This window comes from Aedes aegypti, chromosome 3 (genome assembly GCF_002204515.2).
Source record: "Aedes aegypti strain LVP_AGWG chromosome 3, AaegL5.0 Primary Assembly, whole genome shotgun sequence".
NCBI classification, from domain to species: Eukaryota; Metazoa; Arthropoda; class Insecta; order Diptera; family Culicidae; genus Aedes; species Aedes aegypti.
Genome location: NC_035109.1, coordinates 114,777,962 through 114,799,904, shown reverse-complemented (window position 1 = coordinate 114,799,904; position 21,943 = coordinate 114,777,962). Strand labels below are relative to the sequence as shown.

At 36.8% G+C, this 21,943-nt stretch overlaps 1 protein-coding gene across 1 annotated transcript in view; it reads right to left on the bottom strand.

Moving 5' to 3' along the window:
• Positions 1 to 9,550: 9,550 nt before the first annotated feature.
• LOC5567031 (fructose-bisphosphate aldolase) overlaps positions 9,551 to 21,943 on the bottom strand; it is a 60,819-nt gene continuing 48,426 nt past the window's right edge. The window contains exon 5 of the mRNA XM_001651374.2: positions 9,551 to 10,437. Coding sequence (XP_001651424.1) covers positions 10,345 to 10,437 — 93 coding nt within the window. The 3' untranslated portion in view covers positions 9,551 to 10,344. The remainder of the gene's footprint in view (positions 10,438 to 21,943) is intronic.

The window sequence follows — 21,943 nt, the reverse complement described above, 5'->3', positions numbered from 1 at the left end:
GTAAACAAACGCCGATTTTCGTACAAAATTTACATGTTTGGAGGCCTGTGGTTCTGTACGTAATGATCTGAATGACCTGAACATAACATAATATTTTATCTTTTTTTTTGCATATTAATATAACTCAAAAGAGTTCTGTTTGATCTTCCGACCTTGACGCTTGCTCCTGCGGGAGCGGGTGACGAGGGCAGGATCAAACATGTCGCGCGTCGGTCGAGTGAAGTGAAAAAGTTCCGCGATCGATTAGTTCTATTTGATCTTCGACCTTGACGATTGCTCCTTGGCAGTGCGTCAAGAAAGCCCGAGCAGTCGTCAGTTGTTTTCCCTCTCGGGTCGTGCGCCTATTTTCTCTGAGTGCTTTTATATATCCGAGCAAACGAGTTAAGCTGAATGTGGATTTGCTGCTCAGTCAAGGATGACGGATCAATTGGTGAGCTCGTTTCATGCTACTATTTCTAATCTATAAAATATGTATGACTGCACATTTAATCGATACAACGGTAGGACGTAAATATGATTTTTCAACAAACTATGAATGGTTCGTCACTGTGAGTGTCGACATAAACTCTAATTCATGATTTTTTTATGTTTAACATTTTATTGTTATCAAAACACCCCTTTCTTTTTATCTTTATTTTTGTAATTATAAAAAAACTCTGAATGGTTCGACACTACAAGTGTAGACTTGCGAAAGCTTCACTTTATTCAACAAACTTTCGATGGTTCGCTACTGTAAGTGTCGGCATAAGAATAAGAGTGTTCTATGATGTTCCAGCCAATCGAGTTTTTGTTTCTTTTCAAATAAGTAAAATATAATAAAACATGCTTTCGTCCTGACAGCTACAGGAATGTTACATTTGACGGATTTCACGCCAACTCGACAAAGGGATTGGCAGCACCCCTTCAGAATTCAATGAAACTTTCTGGGTGTGAAGACTATGTGAAACTAAGATACTTTACATACTTTGTTTTTTTCAAAATCGATCTAGACTAACATTTGGAAAGGGTCAAAGTTTTTTTTTACTTTTTTTATAAGCCCGTATAACTCGAAAACGGTAAGACCTACAAAAAAGTGTTGTATGGGGGGCTGTCGTGAAATTTATTGACGTTTTAGAAAAAAATGTTGAAAAAATAAAAACACATTTTCTACACTGAAAAAAATATGATTCAAAACTTAAGACTCGATTTAAAAAAATGGCCATTTCAGATTTTGATCATCCTTAAGCAAAAAGTTTCGTAATTAAATTTACTAAAAGTCGTCCATACATTGCAAATTGGGCATATCTAAGGGAAAAAAGTTTTTATTTATTTATTATCGTCAATCAAAGTAGACCACATGTTAACACTTACATCTATATACTGCTATATCTTACAGAGTTAAAGTATATTCTTAGGTTACTACGCGACATTGTTAAGTCTATTGTTTCGCAATGTTGATTATATAAACTCATCATTTGGTTTAGAGGAGAAAATTTTGCATAATTAGTACGACGGTGATTAATAAAAAACAAGTTACGATTCCTCAATTGCCGGGAAGGAGTATAAAAATTTAAACTGTTTAATAGGTTAGGAGAATCAATACGATGCGAAACAATATCGTTCACGAAAGAAACCATAGCGAATTCGCGGCGCTTTTTCAATGTCTGAATATCAATGAGCATGCATCTTGATTCATAAGATGGAAGAAGGAAGGATGTCCAACCCAATTTACGAAGAGCATATAACAGAAATTGCTTTTGAACTGATTCATGCGTCTTCATAAAAGGAGACCATACAATACTACAATACTCTAATATAGACCTCACGTAAGCGACGTACAAAGTTTTGATAGTGTATGGGTCATTAAAGTTAAAACCAAAGCGTTTGATAAAACCGAGCATATTTGTTGCTTTATGTATAATATTGTTGTTATGATCGATAAAAGTGAGTTTTGAGTCTAAAATTACGCCTAAATCTCTGACTCTATCGCATTTTTCAACGATTTGATTTCCTAAAATTACAGTTGTTTCTTCTGTGTTTCGCTTTCTGGTAAAAGTAATTAAATTACATTTTTTAACATTTAACTGAAGTAGGCTTTTACTACACCATTCATCAAAAATAGATATTTCACTCAGATAGATGTCAATGTCATTGGCATACTTGATTTCCATGAATAACTTCATATCATCGGCATAGATACGAATATTTATATGCCTTAGAATGTAGGAAATATCATTTACATATAATATGAAAAGAAGAGGTCCTAGATGTGAGCCTTGAGGAACTCCTGATGTAACATGGATAGGATTCGATTCTTTACCATTATATCTCACTATTTGTTGCCGATTTGTTAAATATGATTGTATCCAGTTTAAAGATGGTTTATCAAATCCTATTTTTTCTAACTTGAAGAGTAACATAGAGATGTCAATGCGGTCAAATGCTTTGCTGAAATCAGTATACAGAGCCTCTACATAGTTACCATTGTCCATAGCATTCAAAGTATAATTGGTGAATTCTAGTAAATTCGTAGAAGTGGAACGGCCTTTAAAAAATCCATGTTGTGCATCTGTAATTCTGTTCCTTAATTGCCCAAACAATTTTCTATTCTTTAATGAATGTTCGAATCCTCTGAGCAGAATCTCAAATAGAGAAACTTTAAAGTAGATGGAGTACCGTGTACCTTTTAATTCCGCTCCTAAATGCTTATCTTTGACAGATACGCGTATTTCGACTACAAGTGGTAGTCGAAATACGCGTATCTGTCAAAGATAAGCATTTAGGAGCGGAATTAAAAGGTACACGGTACTCCATCTACTTTAAAGTTTCTCAATTTTCTATTAACAATGGATTCAAAGAGCTTTGGAATACAGGAAATTATAGCAATTCCACGATAATTACGAATATCAGTTTTCTTCCCTGATTTGTAAATAGGTACTAAGAATGATTTCTTCCAGATTTTAGGAAATTTGCCATTCTAACAACGAATTTTTCAAGTCCAAAACTGATTTTTTTTTTCAAAGATTTTGTTCTAAACCATCAAATATGATCGTGTTTTCGAGTGATAAAAGAGTTTGAATCAGAAATAAATTGTATTTTTTATTGAGAATAGTTAAAAAACGGAATTATGCAGTGATTATGTTTTTTAAATGAAGGCAATCTATGGATTTGAGAAAATCAACTCCATTAAATTTTCTTCTAGAAAATACTACTAATCGTACCTGCGTTACAAGCCAGATGATTAAGAAATAATATTTGTATTGTTATCTACCTAAAATGTCCGTTAACGACCTGAGTTACTCAACAATCACCGCGTCAGTGTATAGAAAGATAGGTATTTAACTTATAATTGTCGTTCTACCTATGCATATAACTATTTAAGCTTGATGTCAATAAAACTCTTTTCATTTTATCTAAGTCATTTGTGAAAAGAAGTTAAAGATGGATCAACAATATTTATCGCGCATTAAAATTTCGAGATGTTGCGCCGGTATAAACAACCCTAAGTGCAGGCGTAGCCATTTGCGAAAATTGTCACCAACAATGATCGAACACATACGTGCTATGGGATATAGTCATCAGCTTGATGATACTATGCATATTTGTGAGTCATGTCGCTTAGTGATCAGGCTCCACAGAAGTCCGCCTAAGAAAAAACGACGTTCGGGTGGAGGCGAAGTGAATCAAAATCCACAACCACCAACAAGCGGTCAGGCATCCAATGAAATGCTAGGTAAGATAAATTTACTTTGCAGCACATTAAACGACAATGATTGTTTACATAGAACACATATCAATATATTAATTCGACATTATTGTATATTTCAGAAGCAGTCCCGTCCTGTTCATCTTTGCCATCCGTCCCATCAGCGGATGAATTACTAAGCCCCTACAACGTGGGAAAATTCAACAGTATTATTGAAACTTTGAATTTATTCCCAATCTCGTCGAGAAACATGAGGAGCTTGGACTATCGAATTAAAAAGTCAGTGGAGATCACCAAAGCTGTACGTCATGACATACTAGGCATGGATGCAATGGACGTCGACAAGGTGGAGGCATTCAGGGAAGTCATCAATCAGTTGAAAGAAAAATTCAACTCACCTGGTATTGGCAGAAATGACTAGTTGAAAATATTATCGGTTCTTCCTAAGTCGTGGTCGATCAACAAAATTGTCGAGGAGTTCGAGGCACCAATTTACATGGTAAGACAAGTGAAACAACTTGTGAATTCTAGGCATTCTATGTACCACAAGGGCTCGAAGTGGGCATAGAATTAGTGAAACAGATAAACAGGTTGTTATTGATTTCTTTTATAGTGATGATATTAGTAGGCCTATGCCAGGAGCCAATGATTTCGTTTCTGAGTACCGAAATGGTAGTAAAGAACAAGTTCAAAAGCGTCTATTGATGATGTCTCTTAAAGAGGCGTACATGATTTTTGAAGAAAGATGCCAAAATGTAGAAATTGGTTTTACTTTGTTTACTATGTTGAGGCCTAAACATTGTAGGCTTCTCGATAGCACAGGAATTCACAGTGTATGTGTGTGCACATACCACGAAAATGTTAAATTAATGCTTAACAGTTTAAGAATTGTCGCTCAGGCAGAAATTTGTGAAAAACTGTTATGCGATGTTTTAGTAAGAACGACTGATTGTTTTTTAGAGAATGTGAAAAGTGTAATTCCAAAGAAAATATTACAGGAGAACTAATCTCGCTTTTAGAGGAAAGCGACAAAGAAGATGTAGTTTTTCAGCAATGGCTCACCACCGATCGCTGTAATTTAGAAACTATAATAAAGTTTGTTGAAGAATTTGTTACGTATTTCGTGGAGAAAGTTGATAAGCTAATAACTCATGATTTTATTTGCAAAGAACAGTCTTCTTTTCTACGAAACAAAAAAAACTCCTTGAAACAAGGTGAAATACTGGTAATTAGCGACTTTTCTGAAAATTATAGTTTTATCATACAAAACGCTGCTCAAGGATATCACTGGAATAATTCCCAAGCAACGATACACCCATTCGAGATTTACCATAAAAAAGATAATAAATTGGAAAACGTTAGTTTTATTATAATATCAAAAGTGTTGACCCATGATACAGTAGCAGTTCAGCTATTTATTTCAAAATTGATAAATTTTGTTAAACAAAAAATAAATTTCTAAAAAGTTATTTTTATGTCAGATGGAGCTGCAGCTCATTATAAAAATAAAAAAAATTTGCCAGCTTATGTAATTTCAAGAAAATATATGGATTGGAAGCAGAATGGCACTTTTTTGCCACATCCCACGGCAAAGGCCCCTGTGACGCTATTGGTGGCACTCTCAAGCGAATGGCAAAAAGAGCAAGTCTTGCAAAAGACTATGGAAACACAATTGCAACTCCGCGAGAACTATTCGACTGGGCAGTGAAACAAACTGATACATGTATCACCAAATTAAATTTCTGATATATATTCAATGAACAGTATGTTAAAATGTCAGAGGAATTGATGGAATTGTTTGATAAGGTTAAAACTGTCCCTGGTACCCAAAAATATCACTGTTTTATGCCTATTAGTGATACACAAATTGCAGCCAAACGGTATACCAATTCAGAGGATGAACCAAAAATATTCAATTTATTCAGTAAAGCCCAAACATAATGTTAATATTCATGTGCAGATACTACGTTTTAGGATATATAGCAATAATAAAAATAGTGATGCATGATAAAGAAAAACCACGACTTTTTTATAAGCATAATATTGACCCTTTCCAGAAACCTGTTAAGATTGGCTTTGACCAAATAAGAAATAAAATATAATTGTGATATCTTTCCAACCATTAAAAACCCATCGGATTTTTAGACGGAGTTCATTTTCTCATAAGCGGTTTGGTGCGAGATCAATTGTATTTAATTAAAAAAAAAACTCTGTATAATTCTGTTTTATTTCTTTTAACTACTCCCAATAAAACAAATATAATCTATTTTGTGATTAAAACTCATTTATCACTTCAAAATATGAGCATACTAGACTATTTAAAGCGAAATAAAAAAAAAATCAAAAAAAAAATTTGGACTTAAAAAATTCGTTGTTAGAAAAACTTTTTTCCCTAAAATATGCCCAATTTGCAATGTATGGACGACTTTTAGTAAATATAATTACGAAACTTTTTGCTTAAGGATGATCTGAAATCTGAAATGGTCGTTTTTGTTAAATCGACTTTAAAGTTTTGAGTTATTGTTTTTTCGGTGTAGAAATTTTTTTTTATTTTTTCAATATTTGTTTTTCTAAAACTTCAGGAAATTTCACGACAGTCCCCCATACAACACTTTTTTGTAGGTCTTACCGTTTTCGAGTTATACGGGTTTATAAAAAAAGTAAAAAAAAACTTTGACCCTTTTCAAATGTTAGTCTAGATCGATTTTGAAAATACAAAATATGCAAAGTATCTTAGTTTCACATACTTTTGACATCCAGACAGTTTCATTGAATTCTGAAGGGGTGCTGCCAATCGCGTGTCGAGTTGGCGTGAAATCCGTCATTTAGATATTTGTTCAACAAACTTTGAATGGTTCGTCACCTCAAGTGTCGGCATAATTTTCCTTTACATAGAAATTGTTCATATTAAATGAAAATATTATATTTTCATAAAAGCATATTTATATTTGACAAAAAACTATTTATCATGGTCTAATCACTTATCAAAGTGAATCCTTTGACCCAACGATCCTCCCCATTAACAAACATCCTTCCCAGTAACCTTTGCGGAGATGCAGAGGCAAACACGGTCTCCAAATAGCAAAGGTTACACACTAACATTCCTTCCCCCAATCCCACCTGACTGCAAGGACGTGGCCGGCGCCGTTATTGACCCTATATAAATAGAGGCACTGAATTATGCACACTGAAGAAGATTATGGCCAATCCCAGCCGAACTTCTAGTTGATTCTTTGTGCATTTTCACTGACTTCGGTCAATCACGGAATAGCAACCATTGATATGTGTAGTCAGTCTAAGCTAAGCTATGCTTTTTTGCATATTAATATAACTCAAAAACTAAAAAACATACATCACTGAAAATTTGACAGTAATCGTTAAATTGTCTGAACTTTCAAGAAAAAATGAGAATAGCAATAAGTAGCCCCTTTTGTCCCAAGGCCTTCAAAACACGAAAAAACGAAAATTTTTGATTTTTTTTTTTCATGTAAAAAAAACCATAAGATGCCAGGTTGTTGCCCTGTCTCCCAGGGAAAGTGGCCTTTATATTGGCGGTTCTAAGACCTGTCTTGTGACATATCAAACTCCATGAATTTTCAAATCAAGTCAAAAGAAGAATAGAAGAATGGTAACATGTCCACATACTGGGCTATTTCGGATAACTGGTTCTTCGGTGCAACTGGCAAATATGTTGAACTTAATTTGCGATGTATCAACTATCATAATTTTGAAAACCAAGTCCAAAGAAATGTCAGATCGTGTGAAGATTTGTGTCGTAAATTCTGAGTTAAATATTTACTCCGCAGAATAACGTTGGATTCGCAGACGAGTTTTTTGTTAAGCCTGCAGCTGGAAAAGCCCATATAGAAATTTATTAAATCTTATAAACCCTCTAATTTATCCATTCACTATTTCTATCACTAGCCCATACATTTTCTCATTATCACACATACAGAAAACTTTGCTTTCCATCCCATACTATTAAATCGTATTTTTTCACATCCCCATATTTGGCACATATCACTTGAGCCTTTATTAAGTGCCTCAACATTGACTTGAGGATATACATCCTCTACATTCAGTACAACCTATACATAAGAACGATCATCTACAGCAGTATCTTTAGCACATAATTTGTCACTACAATCAGTGGGACTGTAATGCGTAGAAACTCACCAAAAACCCCGTATTTCTAGGCATAACAGTCCCACTTTGAATTTCGTAACTAAATTGACTTTTCTTTCCATAATACAAACTCTGACTCTTATGAACACGCTTATCTTTATACTATTGTAAAGATTTTAATTTCATTAAACGCACACCTGGTTAATACGAGGCCTAAATATGTTAAAATCTTTAAATGCGTTTTTCTCGATTGCATATTTTGGAGCATGAGACAATTATACGTATAACGGCAGTATTGCTGTTTGCGTTTGACTTGCAAATCCAGTCTAACTGAGCTTGAAATGCGGTAACACAAAATAACCAAAGGATACTTAGCAACCATGATCCATATCACCGCCAACCGAGCAAAGAAAATCAAATTTTGACTTCGCCTTCTTTGTTAAAAATCTCAAACACGCACAGCAATACCATACCAATTATCAACATTCAGCTGCACTGTAGCTGCTACAGGGAGCTCGCTACATCATAAGTGTCATGTATATTCCCCATTAGAGAAACCACAACATTTAGTGAAATAATTCGTATCCCACCGTAGACGACCGCTATTTAGTTTAGCAGACTCACTAGCCACATTTCTTCTCTAATGAGAATTGTTTTGTAGCTTGACCTTCAATTTCAACACTAGCGTCGACAACCGATTAATTTGTTCCGAAAATAGCTACAATCATGTGGCGGAAAAAATCGAAGCCTTACAAGTTAAAAGCTGCCATACAGCATCCAACATAGAAGTACTATGTCCAAAAGCGGGGGAACACCCAACTGAAAATATCCTTCCGTCGTTCAATGATGTGGTGACAAGCATAAGGACGAAATCAAATTAAAACTTTGGCCATACTGGCACTCAGAAAGGCAAACAATACTAACTTTCGCTTCCGTCGTGGTCCCCATGCAGGTAGCAACAGTGCCCGGAAGCACTGAAGGAGACAACGCTGGGCAAAGTAGATTTCGACTGTTTCGATGAGAACGAATAAAAGATAAGGTTCATTAGTGCTTTTTTGGTAGTTTTGGGATAAGACAAACATAATCGTTTGTACCTAATGGGTTGTCAAAAATAAACTTCTTCATAATGTAGGTGGCTCATTTCGCATAGTCTGACCACCAACGCCATCTTTTGATTTTTTTCTCGTTCACCATCCTGTCACTGAAAACTGTCCTTCATGGCACCTTCTTAAACTGCATCACTATTCGGAATAACGGGCCATTCTGAGAAATTACATTCAGTGAAAAAGTCAATTCGAGGAACTACCGTTCGGGAAAATAACATACGAGAAAATATAAAATAAACAAATAACAAAACTTAGCTTCAAAACCAGAGTTAGGATCACGCGTTCTTGGATTTCCAACGTTCCCTTCCTGATCCAATTACTCGCGAATACTCTACCTGATACAGTGACCCCACGCAGTTGAATCACCCACAATTTATGAATCAACTGATTTCAAAAGACAAAATTATTATCAAACTTGTCACAAAACATCACAGAATTATTTTTACGCATAGTTACTTATCAGTAAAAATAATTCTGTGATGTTTTGTGACAAGTTTGATAATAATTTTGTCTTTTGAAGTCAGCTGATTCATAAATTGTGGCTGGTTCAACTGCGTGGGGTAACTGTATGTGGACAAACCTTGTGGACAAATTTTGCTTTCGGATTTTACCAAAAAACAACGCAACTTTGCAGTTTGATTTAATCATTACGCTCAGTTTATTTCCTTGTCTAGTTCAACCAACTGTGTAGTCCATTTTGTAATAACCGTGGTTTTTGTTTAAATACGTAAAACTAACGTTAGAACGAAACAGTTTAATCCTAATAATCTTCTCCCTTACGTTCACTGGATTTGGTTTCAAAAAACTTCACGAGGTATAATTTGTAGTTTTTTTTGTGTCCTGCGTTTTGGATCGATTATGTATGCTTGATGTAACGACACATTTTGAAATGAGTATAATTTTTCCCTGTTTGACTATTGTAAGAACTGAAGATTTTTTTCCTGATGGTGATTCTACTCCTTCGATGAATCTTACTAGCAATCTTGTTTACGCTTAATTTTATGAAGCATGGCTTCTCCTGCGTTGCCTTTGCCAACATTTTAACAAATTACTATAGTTTGTTGTCTGATGATAATTGCGTTTAGTGTCTTATCTTTGTGTCCTGTCCTATTGATCAAAATCCTCTCGTGTTCAACTACCAGCATCATTGCGGATGAGATTTTTTTTTTCTATCGGTGTGACTTTATTTGAGTTGTACCTATCCAGTTCTACGAAGCACACTCTCAAGCTTTTTCCCCCTGGGTGAGAGGAAGTGAGTGCAAACAACTATTAACAACCATAGGCTACAGATATATGCTGAGGTTAGTAGGTCTGGGTGTTCTGTACTGGGTTGCTTGCTTTAATATGTGCTTGGCGACACTTTTCGTTGAGGAGGAGAGGTTTTTCTTATTTGAGGTGAAGGGTTGGATTATGCCTACCAGGGGACGCTTAGTAAGCGTGGTTGGCGACGAATAAGCTACCCTGTCCAGCGGCTCCGACGACACCACCACCGTACTTGCCCAAGGAAGCATCACCGTTGGCCTGGAAGGAAAAATAATAATCGAGTTTTGAGTTATTTAGGGTATATTTTGAGTAATTTTATAAGATGATTTGCCATAAACATGATTAAAATCGTACGTAATGTGCATTATAATGTTCACTTGACTCAAACCAAGAATAATTTATACATGGCATAGCCATGATTTCCATGAAATACTTGAAGAGCAACCTCAAAAGCATTATTCATCATTTTGCAAGAATCATAATACAACGAAAAACGTAAACTTTCGTCATTTTATTACAGTGGCAAGATGCAGTCCAAAATGCGAATTGATGGAATCCCTTTGGAGGTAACGATTAACACTTTGAAGGATTCCTCCAAAACATCTGTCACCATACTGCCAAAACTTTTTCTCTAAATTCCTAATATTTTCGGGAGACTTTTTTCGAATATTAATGATACTATACGATAATAATAATTATTATAACAATAATATCTAGATATTACACAGGTTTTTTTACAATACACAAGCAATTATTTTATTATTCATTCCAAGTACTAAAAATGATTGAATAAAACATTTCAGTGATATCTTCAGGAATCTTCCAAGGATTTTACAGAGCACAGGAATTAATAGTACCACCACAGCTTGATTTTGTTCAAAAAATGATCGAAATAATTAGTTTTGCTTAAAATTTGAGCTCCCTTGCGCCTATAGTTAACCTATTGTTCCTATAGTAGCACTACTGAGAGAAACTATTTTTTATTATACGAAATAATTAATGAATTAAGAACTTTTTTACATCTAACGAAAGCTTTTGATCCACACTTTGAAGGAAAAATATAAAAGCTTTGTAAAAAAAGGTTTTGATTAGTATTTTGCCAACGCCGTGATGCTAGTGCTACTATAGGAACAGAAATTAGAAATAGTGCTACTATAGGCACATGTATTCCTATAGTGGCACAAGCGATAATAAATGCAAACATATGAATTTTCGCAGTTTTCATATTTTTCCCACAAAACCAAGATAAAAAGCTTTCAGATGATGTAAAAATAATGACGTTAGCGTTATTTTTCGATATTATACGAATATTTGTTCTTAGCTATGCGGCTATTGGTACATCGATCCTACTCTAAGAAATATCAATTTAAAGACATCTATTAGTAATGAGTAATAATTGGCTGGAGATGCCATGTTCCTGCGGATATTATCCGGTGGGGAATGATTAAACGAGACATATACGTTTCACTTCACTTGCATGAAATATTTTAGAAAAATCTCGTTAATAAAGATAGAAAAAAAAAAATATTTTAGAAATGTATAGTTGTATAATTGTGTAATATTGTAATATTGTGTTCAAAGGTAACTGTTCTACAATAGGTTCATTATTGATCGATTGAATCTTCTAGAACTGTCAGACAAAAGAGATAATGAAAATGTAAATAAACAATCGATAGATTGTGTTCGATTTAGAAAGATCGAAAGGTAAGTTGATGGCTTGAAATTCAATATTTTATCTGATAATTCTGTGTCTTATAGGTATGTACAAGGAATAAATTCAGGTGAGGAAAGTGTTGCCAGCAGTGCTGTGAAAGGTAACACTGCGGAACACGTTTTTGTCTCCAGCACCAAAATACCGCTATTCACTTAATTAAGGGTTGCTGAGTCCATTGCCGTTTTCAGAAATATCATAGCACGTCTAGTTTTTGAGATATTGCCTGTTGAAAATGCAAAAAATGACTATTTCAGCCAACTTGCATGCAAGTTTTCCAGCTTGTAAGGTAATATATTGGTTTAATTTGCCACAGAATTCAAAATTCATGCATTAAACATCACTTATCATCAAAGTTTGTATTACTTTCGATACGGAAAAGTTATTTTTTGATGGTTTAGAGAATTGTTGTATTTTGCCATATAGAAGAAACGAAGAATTTCGTATGGAGACTGCAAGCATGTTGAAAAAATCGGTTTAATCGAAATTTAATCGCGCAATTTCATTCAAATTATGACTGAAATGAAAGCTCAAGTTCTATTTTGCATGTTTGGTGGATTAGATTCCAAAAAAGTTTGATAAATTGTACTTTAAATTTCATGTAAACATTAATAAAACCAGTGTTTTATACAACTTTGGCGACCTGTAGCTAAAAATTGTGACGTGCTGGAACTTTTCTGAGAATGGCACCAGATTCAGCAACCCCAAATCTACTAGAGTCACATAATTTGATCCTTGAGACACGCAAAAATGTCATTTTTGTTACGCTGTGTAATAGAAGTAGGCTTGAATTTCGAGAAACTCACGTGGCTCTTCTCAGTACTGTAGTACGGATGTTTTGCTATTTTCAAGGTTTTTTGCCTACAGTAGTGAAGGGCGTGAGTTTCATTGGCTTCGCTGACTGTGATTTGCTTTGCTTGGCTACTGCAGAGTGAAAGGCTTTTCCCAGCCCTGGTTGCCAGTTGCTAAAGGAATCATTTGAGACATTCCTTGACAAATCCATAATTTCTGAATGTATCGATTTTATGATAACTTGAAATTGCTGGCAAGATCTATGGCAGAGTTCAGGCGATTGCCGGAATAATATATTTGGCAGCATAATATCTGCTCGTTGCAGTTTATGGGCATAATCAACGCTAATCAAAGTTATTGTTAACATTTTCGCCACTCTTGGCTACGTTTATGAATTCAGACGAATAAGTTTTTGAAAACCTATCGGTCCATCCAATTGTGCATAATTCAACATGCTTCATAGCAGCTTCCATTTAAGTTCGACCGAGTCGTCCCTTCGTAATCACTAATCAGCTTATCATAGCCAATCTACACCATCGCTGTCGTCCAGAGCGTCAGTGACCAGTGAATATATTCCCCAGTCAACCCACCACCGGACCGGACATCAGCCTTTGCCCATTGTCATAATCTCGCATTCAAATCCCGACCGACAAACCCTCCGGTTCGGGGTTGGAATTGAAATGTGATTTGAATATTTTCTCCCGAGAATCAACCACCCACACACAAATGCACACACATCAAGTGGCCATTTCCGTTCCGCTCCAGTGGTGGCTCCGGTCAGAATCTCAATCATCATATTTATAGATGCAAATCACACGACGACGACGGCTAGAGTCCAAACTCATCCCGAGCAGAATCTGGTTTCAGAATCATATGAAAATGATATCAAATTTTGGTTTTCATTACAAATTTATACCAGTATAAGATAAGTTTATGATATCGACTCATGAAACCATTCCAAAATCAAAATTTCCTTATTACTATGAGTTTTCATGGACATATAATATGTATTTCGATTTGGACCTAGAAATTGCAAAATGGTATCATATTTCTTTTCATACAAAATTTGGATCCCATATTATGTTATGATTGTTGTAAACTCGATCAGAATACTATGATATTGGATTGTTGTCACGACGATATCACAGCATCGATATAAGTTTTCAATATGTTATTATTCCTAGCTCGGGATCGCCTGCAGAGGTGACAACGGCGGGAATCAATCTCTGTCGGATAGAGAACCGAATCAAGCGAAGCTAACTTCCTTCTCTTAACCCAGTTTGGACGACCAGTTCGGTGGTGGTTCCCGGTTGTTGAATCGGATTCAATCACACAGTAGAGCGGCGATGGAATGATTGAAATAAATGATTAGAATTTTAATTACGACCACGGGACTGCTGGCTGGTCTCCATACTTCGACCGAACGAGAGACGACCATGACTACAATGTTGACTTTTACGGATCGGATTGCACCACAGATGGTTGGGAGAAATGTTCGAATGTAAATTCGGTACACTGTAACCTCGATTTACGAACAAGTTCGGGGGATCACGCTTCAATGTTCCTAATTTACATAACATTCATGAGCAGGCATTGCAGAATTCGCTCTCATTTGATTTCGATGCACGATCAAAAAATCTTAGAAAAACATCCCATCTGTATCGGCCCATGATTGTATCGCAAGTTGTAAAAAGCTTGATAAACAAAAGCTGCGAATTAGAGCCCCAAGGAGAATCAGAGCTGTAGCGGAGAATGATAAACAGAGTCTCATGATGTGTTGCGTAAAAGATACTCTCAATTTTCTCAGTATTCAATCCTTGATCATGAGTATGTGCTAAACGAATTTCGCGTATCTCCAAAGCACACAAATTCCATGTATGTAATATTACATAGATCGAATTACATTAATTGGTTTCATGTAAAAGTAAGTAAATGGAGGATTCACTGTATTCATTTCTACATGTGACAATACAAACCAAATGCCAATGATTGATGCTTTGTCGGAAATGAGTACATCCACCCAGAAGCACTTCATCCGGTAAGCACAATAGGCGAAGATCACCCTGAAGCCTTGAACCGTACAGTTTTCCCTATGTCCTGCGTCCGGTGAACTCCGAACAGGATCGATGTAATCCACCGGATGGACGTAGGCACTAATCAGGGCAGTGGCTGACGGGCAACGTGTGAAACCTATATCCACCGACAGACAAACATCCCAATCAATTATTCACGAAGTCCTGTGCTGCTACCGGTGCGCGATGTGCCTTCGGCTCCCCATGACCACGACGTGTAATGCAACGAATGTCCAAACAAGGTCCCCCCATGGGGATCGATCGTAACATTCACTGCAGGATGCAAATTCATCACGGATGCTCTCCTGCCGAGGTAGATGAGGGGCGAACTCCCCGAACTGAAATCCTGCCCAAGAGGGTTCACTAGGGTGGCCATAATTGGTAAAATACGAAAAAAATAAATTCCATCAACAAAGTTGTTCACTTGAACCTCCAGAAGCTACTATGGGAATTGAAGAAACATCCATCAATTCTATTTAAGACTAAATGAGCATGAAGTTTGCATGGAAAAAAACAATCAGATATGTAGGAAAAACTGTACCAACTACATTTTTGCAAAAGGGTGCGCTTTTGTCGATAAAATTAGTTTGGTAGAGGCTGCAACAAACCCGGAAGTTTAGTTTTCAAGAGTACAAATTTTGTAAAGCAAATCATTATTTTTAAATGTTACACCCGTATTTTATATTTTGGCATTTTATTTCGATTAGGGTGAGCAAAAACTATTTTTTTTTTTTCCGGTTCACCTAAGGGAAAACTCGAATTTAAGTTTCTCTAGGTATAATATGTTTGTTTTTTTTTTTAACGAAAATACTTTCGTTTCGTAGCAGTTTCTTATCTATTGATAGGAGAACGCTAACGAAATAATTTTATCAACTACAGCGTTCCCTATGGTCAAAAATGTAGTTGGAACAGTTTTTCACATATATTTATTCGATTTTCTCCATAATAGTTTCAAAATTGTTTAGCTTTAGGACGTAGCGTAAGATCCTTAGAGTTGACGAATTCCGCACAAATTTCTAAAGTAGCTTCTGGGATTTAGAAAGGACAAATTTAAGGGGTAAAAACTTAAGACTTTTACGTTTAGATTTTTTCATTCAAAATTGGACCACCTCAGGGGTGCACCCAAGTGAAAACAACAGCGCCATATCGAAGCTAGAGGAAATGACGAAATTACGATTCTAAATGTCGTTTGTTTTTCCTCGTTTGAGCTTTGCCAGCCCAGGCAGGGTTCGGTGTGAGTGCAAACTGTGTAAGCATTGCTGCTTTGGGGAAAGTCTGCTGAAGATGTTTGTCACTGCTTCAATCTTTGGAAGCGGATGATTCAATTAAGTTGACCAAAAATAGGGAGGCAATGGATGCTGGACCCTATAGCAGAACTGTGGGGGATCATGAGAAATGGTAGTGGGAGTAGTAATGCATTTTTATACCAACTATGTTGCTGTTAGAAAGATTTATTTGTGAAATCTGTGGCATAAACTGGATTGATAAATAAAAAGTTAAAGATGATTGAATATACGCGTAAATTGCAACAATATTTGGAAATCAAAGAATATTTTGGATTGTATCCAATTCTGTTCAGCAAAATATTGTTGAAGAATACTAGATTGAGGGGGTTTGAAGCAAAAGAAGTGTAAGTAACAAATCTTAGTTTCAAGAAAGTTGAAATTGAAGCTTTTTAAGCAATTTTTCATGTCATACAAAGTGATGGGCAAAAAGAATCGGAACCGTTCAAAAGAACTAGTGATCCGTGGCTCTTTTTTGGTGAGAGGCGGTTAATTTCTGGATAAACATTTTAAAAGGGCCAGAAACGTTACTGTTGAGCCATTTTTAGCCCGCCCACGCAAATTAACACCTCTATCAGAAAGATTGGTGTAGTTCTTCGTGATAGTGGTATTGATGAGCGTGATCGAGTTGAATTAGACTGAACAGCGTTTTGCAAAGCCAATGTCGATGTGCCCTTTTGAAATGTTTGTCCAGATTTTTTTTATCACGGATCAGAAAAAAAGTTACCCGAAAAAAAACGAACCGATTCTCTCCCCCAATTCTCTTCCGTTCGTTTTTCGGCTTTATTATAGCGCTTGATACGTGCCTTGCTTTGCGCGCCACTGCACACAAGTACAAAGTTTACTGCAGCTCCGCACTCTCAGCATGGTCATATCCACTGGTGTACTAAATCAACTCGGTCGAAGAATTTTGACACTAGAGCGGGTCCGGATCACGTGGGGATCAAACGGGAGCGTGCCCCGCTCAAGTGTCACAATTTTCAGACCGAGTAAATTTAGTACACCGGTGGATTAGACCATACACTGCCAAAAACCTAATTTGCCCCTCCCATACAGGCAGATGAAAAATATGGTCTAATCCACCGGTGTACTAAATTCACTCGGTCTGAGAATTGTGACACTTGAGCGGGGCACGCTCCCGTATGATCCCCACGTGATCTGGACCCGCTCTAGTGTCAAAATTCTTCGACCGATATAATAACATATATTTTCTATATTTATATAAGATAGAAAAATAACTTATAATACTATTGAAAAGCTTGAAAACAGTAGAATGTCCCTTACATTCCTTTTGGTTTTTGGCCTTCCTAAGCCAAGTGGTTAGAGTCCGCGGCTACAAAGCATAGCCATGCTGAAGGTGTCTGGATTCGATTCCCGGTCGGTACAGGATCTTTTCGTAATGGAAATCACCTTGACTTCCATGGGCCTAGAGTATCATCGTTCTTGCCACACGATATACGAATGCGAAAATGGCGACTTTGGCAAATAAAGTTCTTAGGTAAAAATCTTGGAAGTGCTCATAATAACACTAAGCAGAGAAGCAGGCTCTGTCCCAGTAACGACGTTAATGCCAAGAAGAAGAAGAACAAGAAATCTGAGAAGCTCTTTAACACTATTTGGAAGATTCTCCATAACAATTTGTCAAGAATATATGAAACTTGTGTATTGTTTGTATTAAATGAGATCTTATTTGTTTGTATTATATCAATCCAAAAATAGCCATCACCGAAGGCCATCACATTGCTGAGCAATGTGTATGCCAAAATCTGCACAATAATTTAGTAAATATCACAATAATATTGCAAACTGCATCTCTTCAGAAATTTCAGGAAAGCATCAGGAACCCCTTTTGAAATTTCTCTTGCTTTCTTCTTGCTTAGCTCCAAGAGCTTCTCCATGTATTTTTTCAACCACGTTTCCAGGAATTCAAGCAAAAATCAAGCAGTTGTTCTTCCAAGAATCTACTTAAACTTATTCTCCAAATTTCAGGGTTTGAAATCTGAAGAAAAATCGATTTCTGCTTCTCAAAACCTTTTTCTTGCAACTCATCCGAATACTCAATACACAAGTATTTGCTTGTACCACCTCGCCTTATTTGATATCAAAAATACCGAAGGACTGCTTGCCGCCAATGCTTTCCAGATACCAAATAAGAAAACAAGAACGGCTGTGTGCAAAATTGTGTAACCGCACGCAAAAAAATCCGTTCCGATATACGTGAACAAAATGTCATAGGAAACGGAACGCACTACGTATGCCGATTCATGATTTAGTTCCCGTAAGTGTGATTTAGCACATCTCATTTCCATGAACTTTTTCACTGGTTTGAGAACAAACTTCTTGGCTTCTTTGGATCGTAACGCTTTCAATACCATGATTCTGAAATCACGATATCGAAAACCTCTAAGTTCATATTAGTGATTTGGTTCCAGCTAGCGCGAACTCTGTTCACGCGCGCTGTCAATAATAATAACGCATGCGCAGTAGTAGTCAACAAAACAGACTCGAGGGCGAAGATGCCATTCATTTTCTGGCAAAATCTTTTTGTTTTTCAGCAGATTGTTCAGTTGCAAGTGGATTTTAATTGAATTGGTCACCTATCCCGACGTTGCTTCTGCTAAAAATGAAGACTGCTGCACTGATAGCCGATATGTTTCCTCGAGAGCGTAGCTGCTTCTACAACGGGGCGAACGATAGGAGTTTTTCTTTTGCAACTCAACCTAATTTTGCAGTTTGCGGGGAGGTTTTCAGATGTGCAACTTGTGAATTTACTGCTATGATACCGTAATGAAAATTAACATTAGCCTCTCTTATTTCGGAAGAAAATTCCCCAAAACTTTTTTTGAGAAAGTGGGCCAATGATGGGGTTTTTAAAGTTGTCATTATAATCACAGATATACACAACGCGATCCAGAACAGCGTTCTTGTATACGTGAAAGGAGTTCTCGTTAACAAGAACAAATATCACGTTTCCATGATTTCTCTGAGCTGTCAGTGATCAGTGAGCAGGCGTTACGCACGATTTGTGGAACTTAGTTCCCGGATTCGTGATTTCTATTCATGGTGTATTTTCGTAAAGCAAAAATCAGCTTGTTCCAGAGTTCATGACTGATAGTGCTCATTTTTGGGAACGGTTTTATTTGCGTGCGGTTGACATTCGTGGGCGAATATCCCACTTGAAAACTCCCAAAGACTCAACGCGTTCTGGTGTGATTAGCACTTGAAAATTTGCCAGCAGAACGCTCAGTCAGTCAGCTGTTGATTGCTCGCAGTTGGTCGCGTCGCGCTATTTTGTAGACCCAACTTGGGAGAGTGGTTCCCGGGTTTCATTGACTGGCAGAGCTATGTAATCATGCCGTGTGGAGGCAGTTGAAGGTGTTCAGAATACTTCACGCCATTACCACAGCTCTCTCTCTGTAGGATGAATGCTCCCTAAGTGGAGGTATTAGCAATGTTTGGGTGATAAAAATCGATCGATGAAAAGAAATCGATAATGCGACTTACGCCCTTATTCCAGCACACGCTTGAAATGTCGAAAGACAAGACATCGAGCTTCAAAACGTCAAATGGACAAAACATTCAAAGGACAAAAGGTCAAAAGGAGAGATTTGGGAGAATTATTCTCTTCTGAAAGACTAAATAATTAGAGATTGAATCCTCTTGACGTTTCAGAAGAGAAACATTCTTCCAAAAAGTTTCCGTTCACTTTCAATTCTCTTCTTTCGACGTTTTGGAAATCGACGTTTTGTCACCCAACCGAGTTTTTTTGTTCAAGTTGAATATTGCATGATTTAAGCAGCATATAATAGCTATTTTTCCATAGGTTCTCCACCAATTGTACACCTACCCTATCTCAGTTCCGATGAGAGGTGTCGCGTGCGATTGGAACGTTGGATTTGTTTGGAAACCAGTCGGAACCACGTGGGTTTTCGGAATTCTGCTTACAGTTGAGAGCTGAGCTCATGCTGGAAGCGGAGGATCTGGAGACCTCTTTTCAGTCAAATTGCGCTCAAACAGTGTTGTGAAAATCTCGAATTCTGTAACCTTATTTTTGATTTTTTAACGCCTGATTTGTAGGTCACGCAGCTCAGCAGCCATGATACACCATACATTAACTGGCTCATCCGCTTGTAGTTCCAGAGTTTTTTTTTACACAAAGCCCTTAGTCTTTGTTTTTCTGTTCGAAATAAAACGAACCTATATAGGGTGATGTGCTAGTATCCATCGTATTAAGCATTGATCAGTGAGAACTGCAATTTTCCCAGTATTGCAGTGAATGATGCTGATTCAAAGCGATACCAAACAATTCTTTCTCAAAACGGCTTTAGCATTGTACAATAAGATTTTGATAAATCTTGATCTCATTTTGGAAAAATATGTGAAGAAAATCCATCTTGCCGTATTCTCAATCCGTCGTATCGTTTTCATTTCTGTCGTTATCAGTTTCCAGATTCGTCTCACAACTTACGGCTCATTGTGATACATTGAGTGGTCGAAACATAACACATCAACGCTATAATAAAATGATTTACTAGAATATATAGATCTACGGGCATCTTCCTCCATTCATTCAGCATGATGGAATATACTAATTCCCTTTAAAATTAATTGCTCGTCATCAAAATTCAGCCCAAACATATGAACACAATTACTTTTGACCGTACCATTATGGCATTTGCTCACAGTGCGGCGAAAACAACACAATCAAAGGAATATTATTTTCACGTCGAGCATCACATTGATGCGCACAAGCTTTTTTTTTTTCTCAGTACGACGTATTGAACTTTGTTTACATTCACAATTTTACACGGTCGTTGAGGAAATTTCATAAAATTTCGTGAATTTTAGAACTTTAACAGCGTGTGATTGGAATGAAATCCTTCAGTGATGAAGTACGAAGGTTTTTCACAGTGAAAATAAGTGCCTGGCGAAGTAAGTCACACAGGGGACCCAGAAGAAACTTGTATCATAACGTGGTGTGACTGGTGTCGATCGTTAAACATTTCTCTCAAATCGTGTACGTCCATGCGATTTCGGTGAAAAAGTGCAAAACGGATAATTGAATTGAAGTTATTTAACAAAATACAGTAGTTTTATTGCATTTTTGCTGTACAAGTGTAAAAACCATGACAGCTTTCACAAAAAATACACTTGGAAAATGAATCTATGTTGCAGGCAAGTTCGAATATCCGCCGTAAGGGCGCGAAGCGGATCTCAAATGAGTTTACTCTCGAACGAGAACTCAATGGTTGATAATTGAGTGTAAGTCTGCAAACAACGCACGCAAACAAAACCGTTTTATCTTCTAGCTGAAACTTCTGCCGTGAAAGTAATCACCAATGGGCATCCTAAAAATAACGTTTGGCTTTACTTGTATAAAATTACGTTATACGGTGCTACATCGAGTAACTATCGCACGACCATATCCCATACTGCCAACATATAGAACTCACACGGTATATCCCACTCTCATCAGAGCACTCGTCAGGATTGATGGGTTGTTTTCGATCTAACCAAAGTACCGACAAGTTTGCGTCGAAAATAGAAAAGATAATCACTAGGGCGTGACCTTCACCTCGGTGCATTGAATCCATTCCATCGAACCACACACACTATCGCCCCATCAGGAGGGATGGTTCAAATAAGACGTCCAATATTTTCAGGAGAGTTTTCAACCCACTGTTTACGTAGAACGTATTCAGGTATTATCTATTTTTTGGATAGAGAACGTCATTCATGAAGAAGCTTTTGCTCTGTACTGCACCATCGCGATGTGAATTCGCCCCCAACGAGTGTAATTAAAAACTTTTCCGTACAGAGTTGCACCAGGCTGGCTCTCACACATCCAATGCCACGGCGATTCCCTAACCGTTATTTTCAGATAAAAAAAAAAACATCAAATTTGG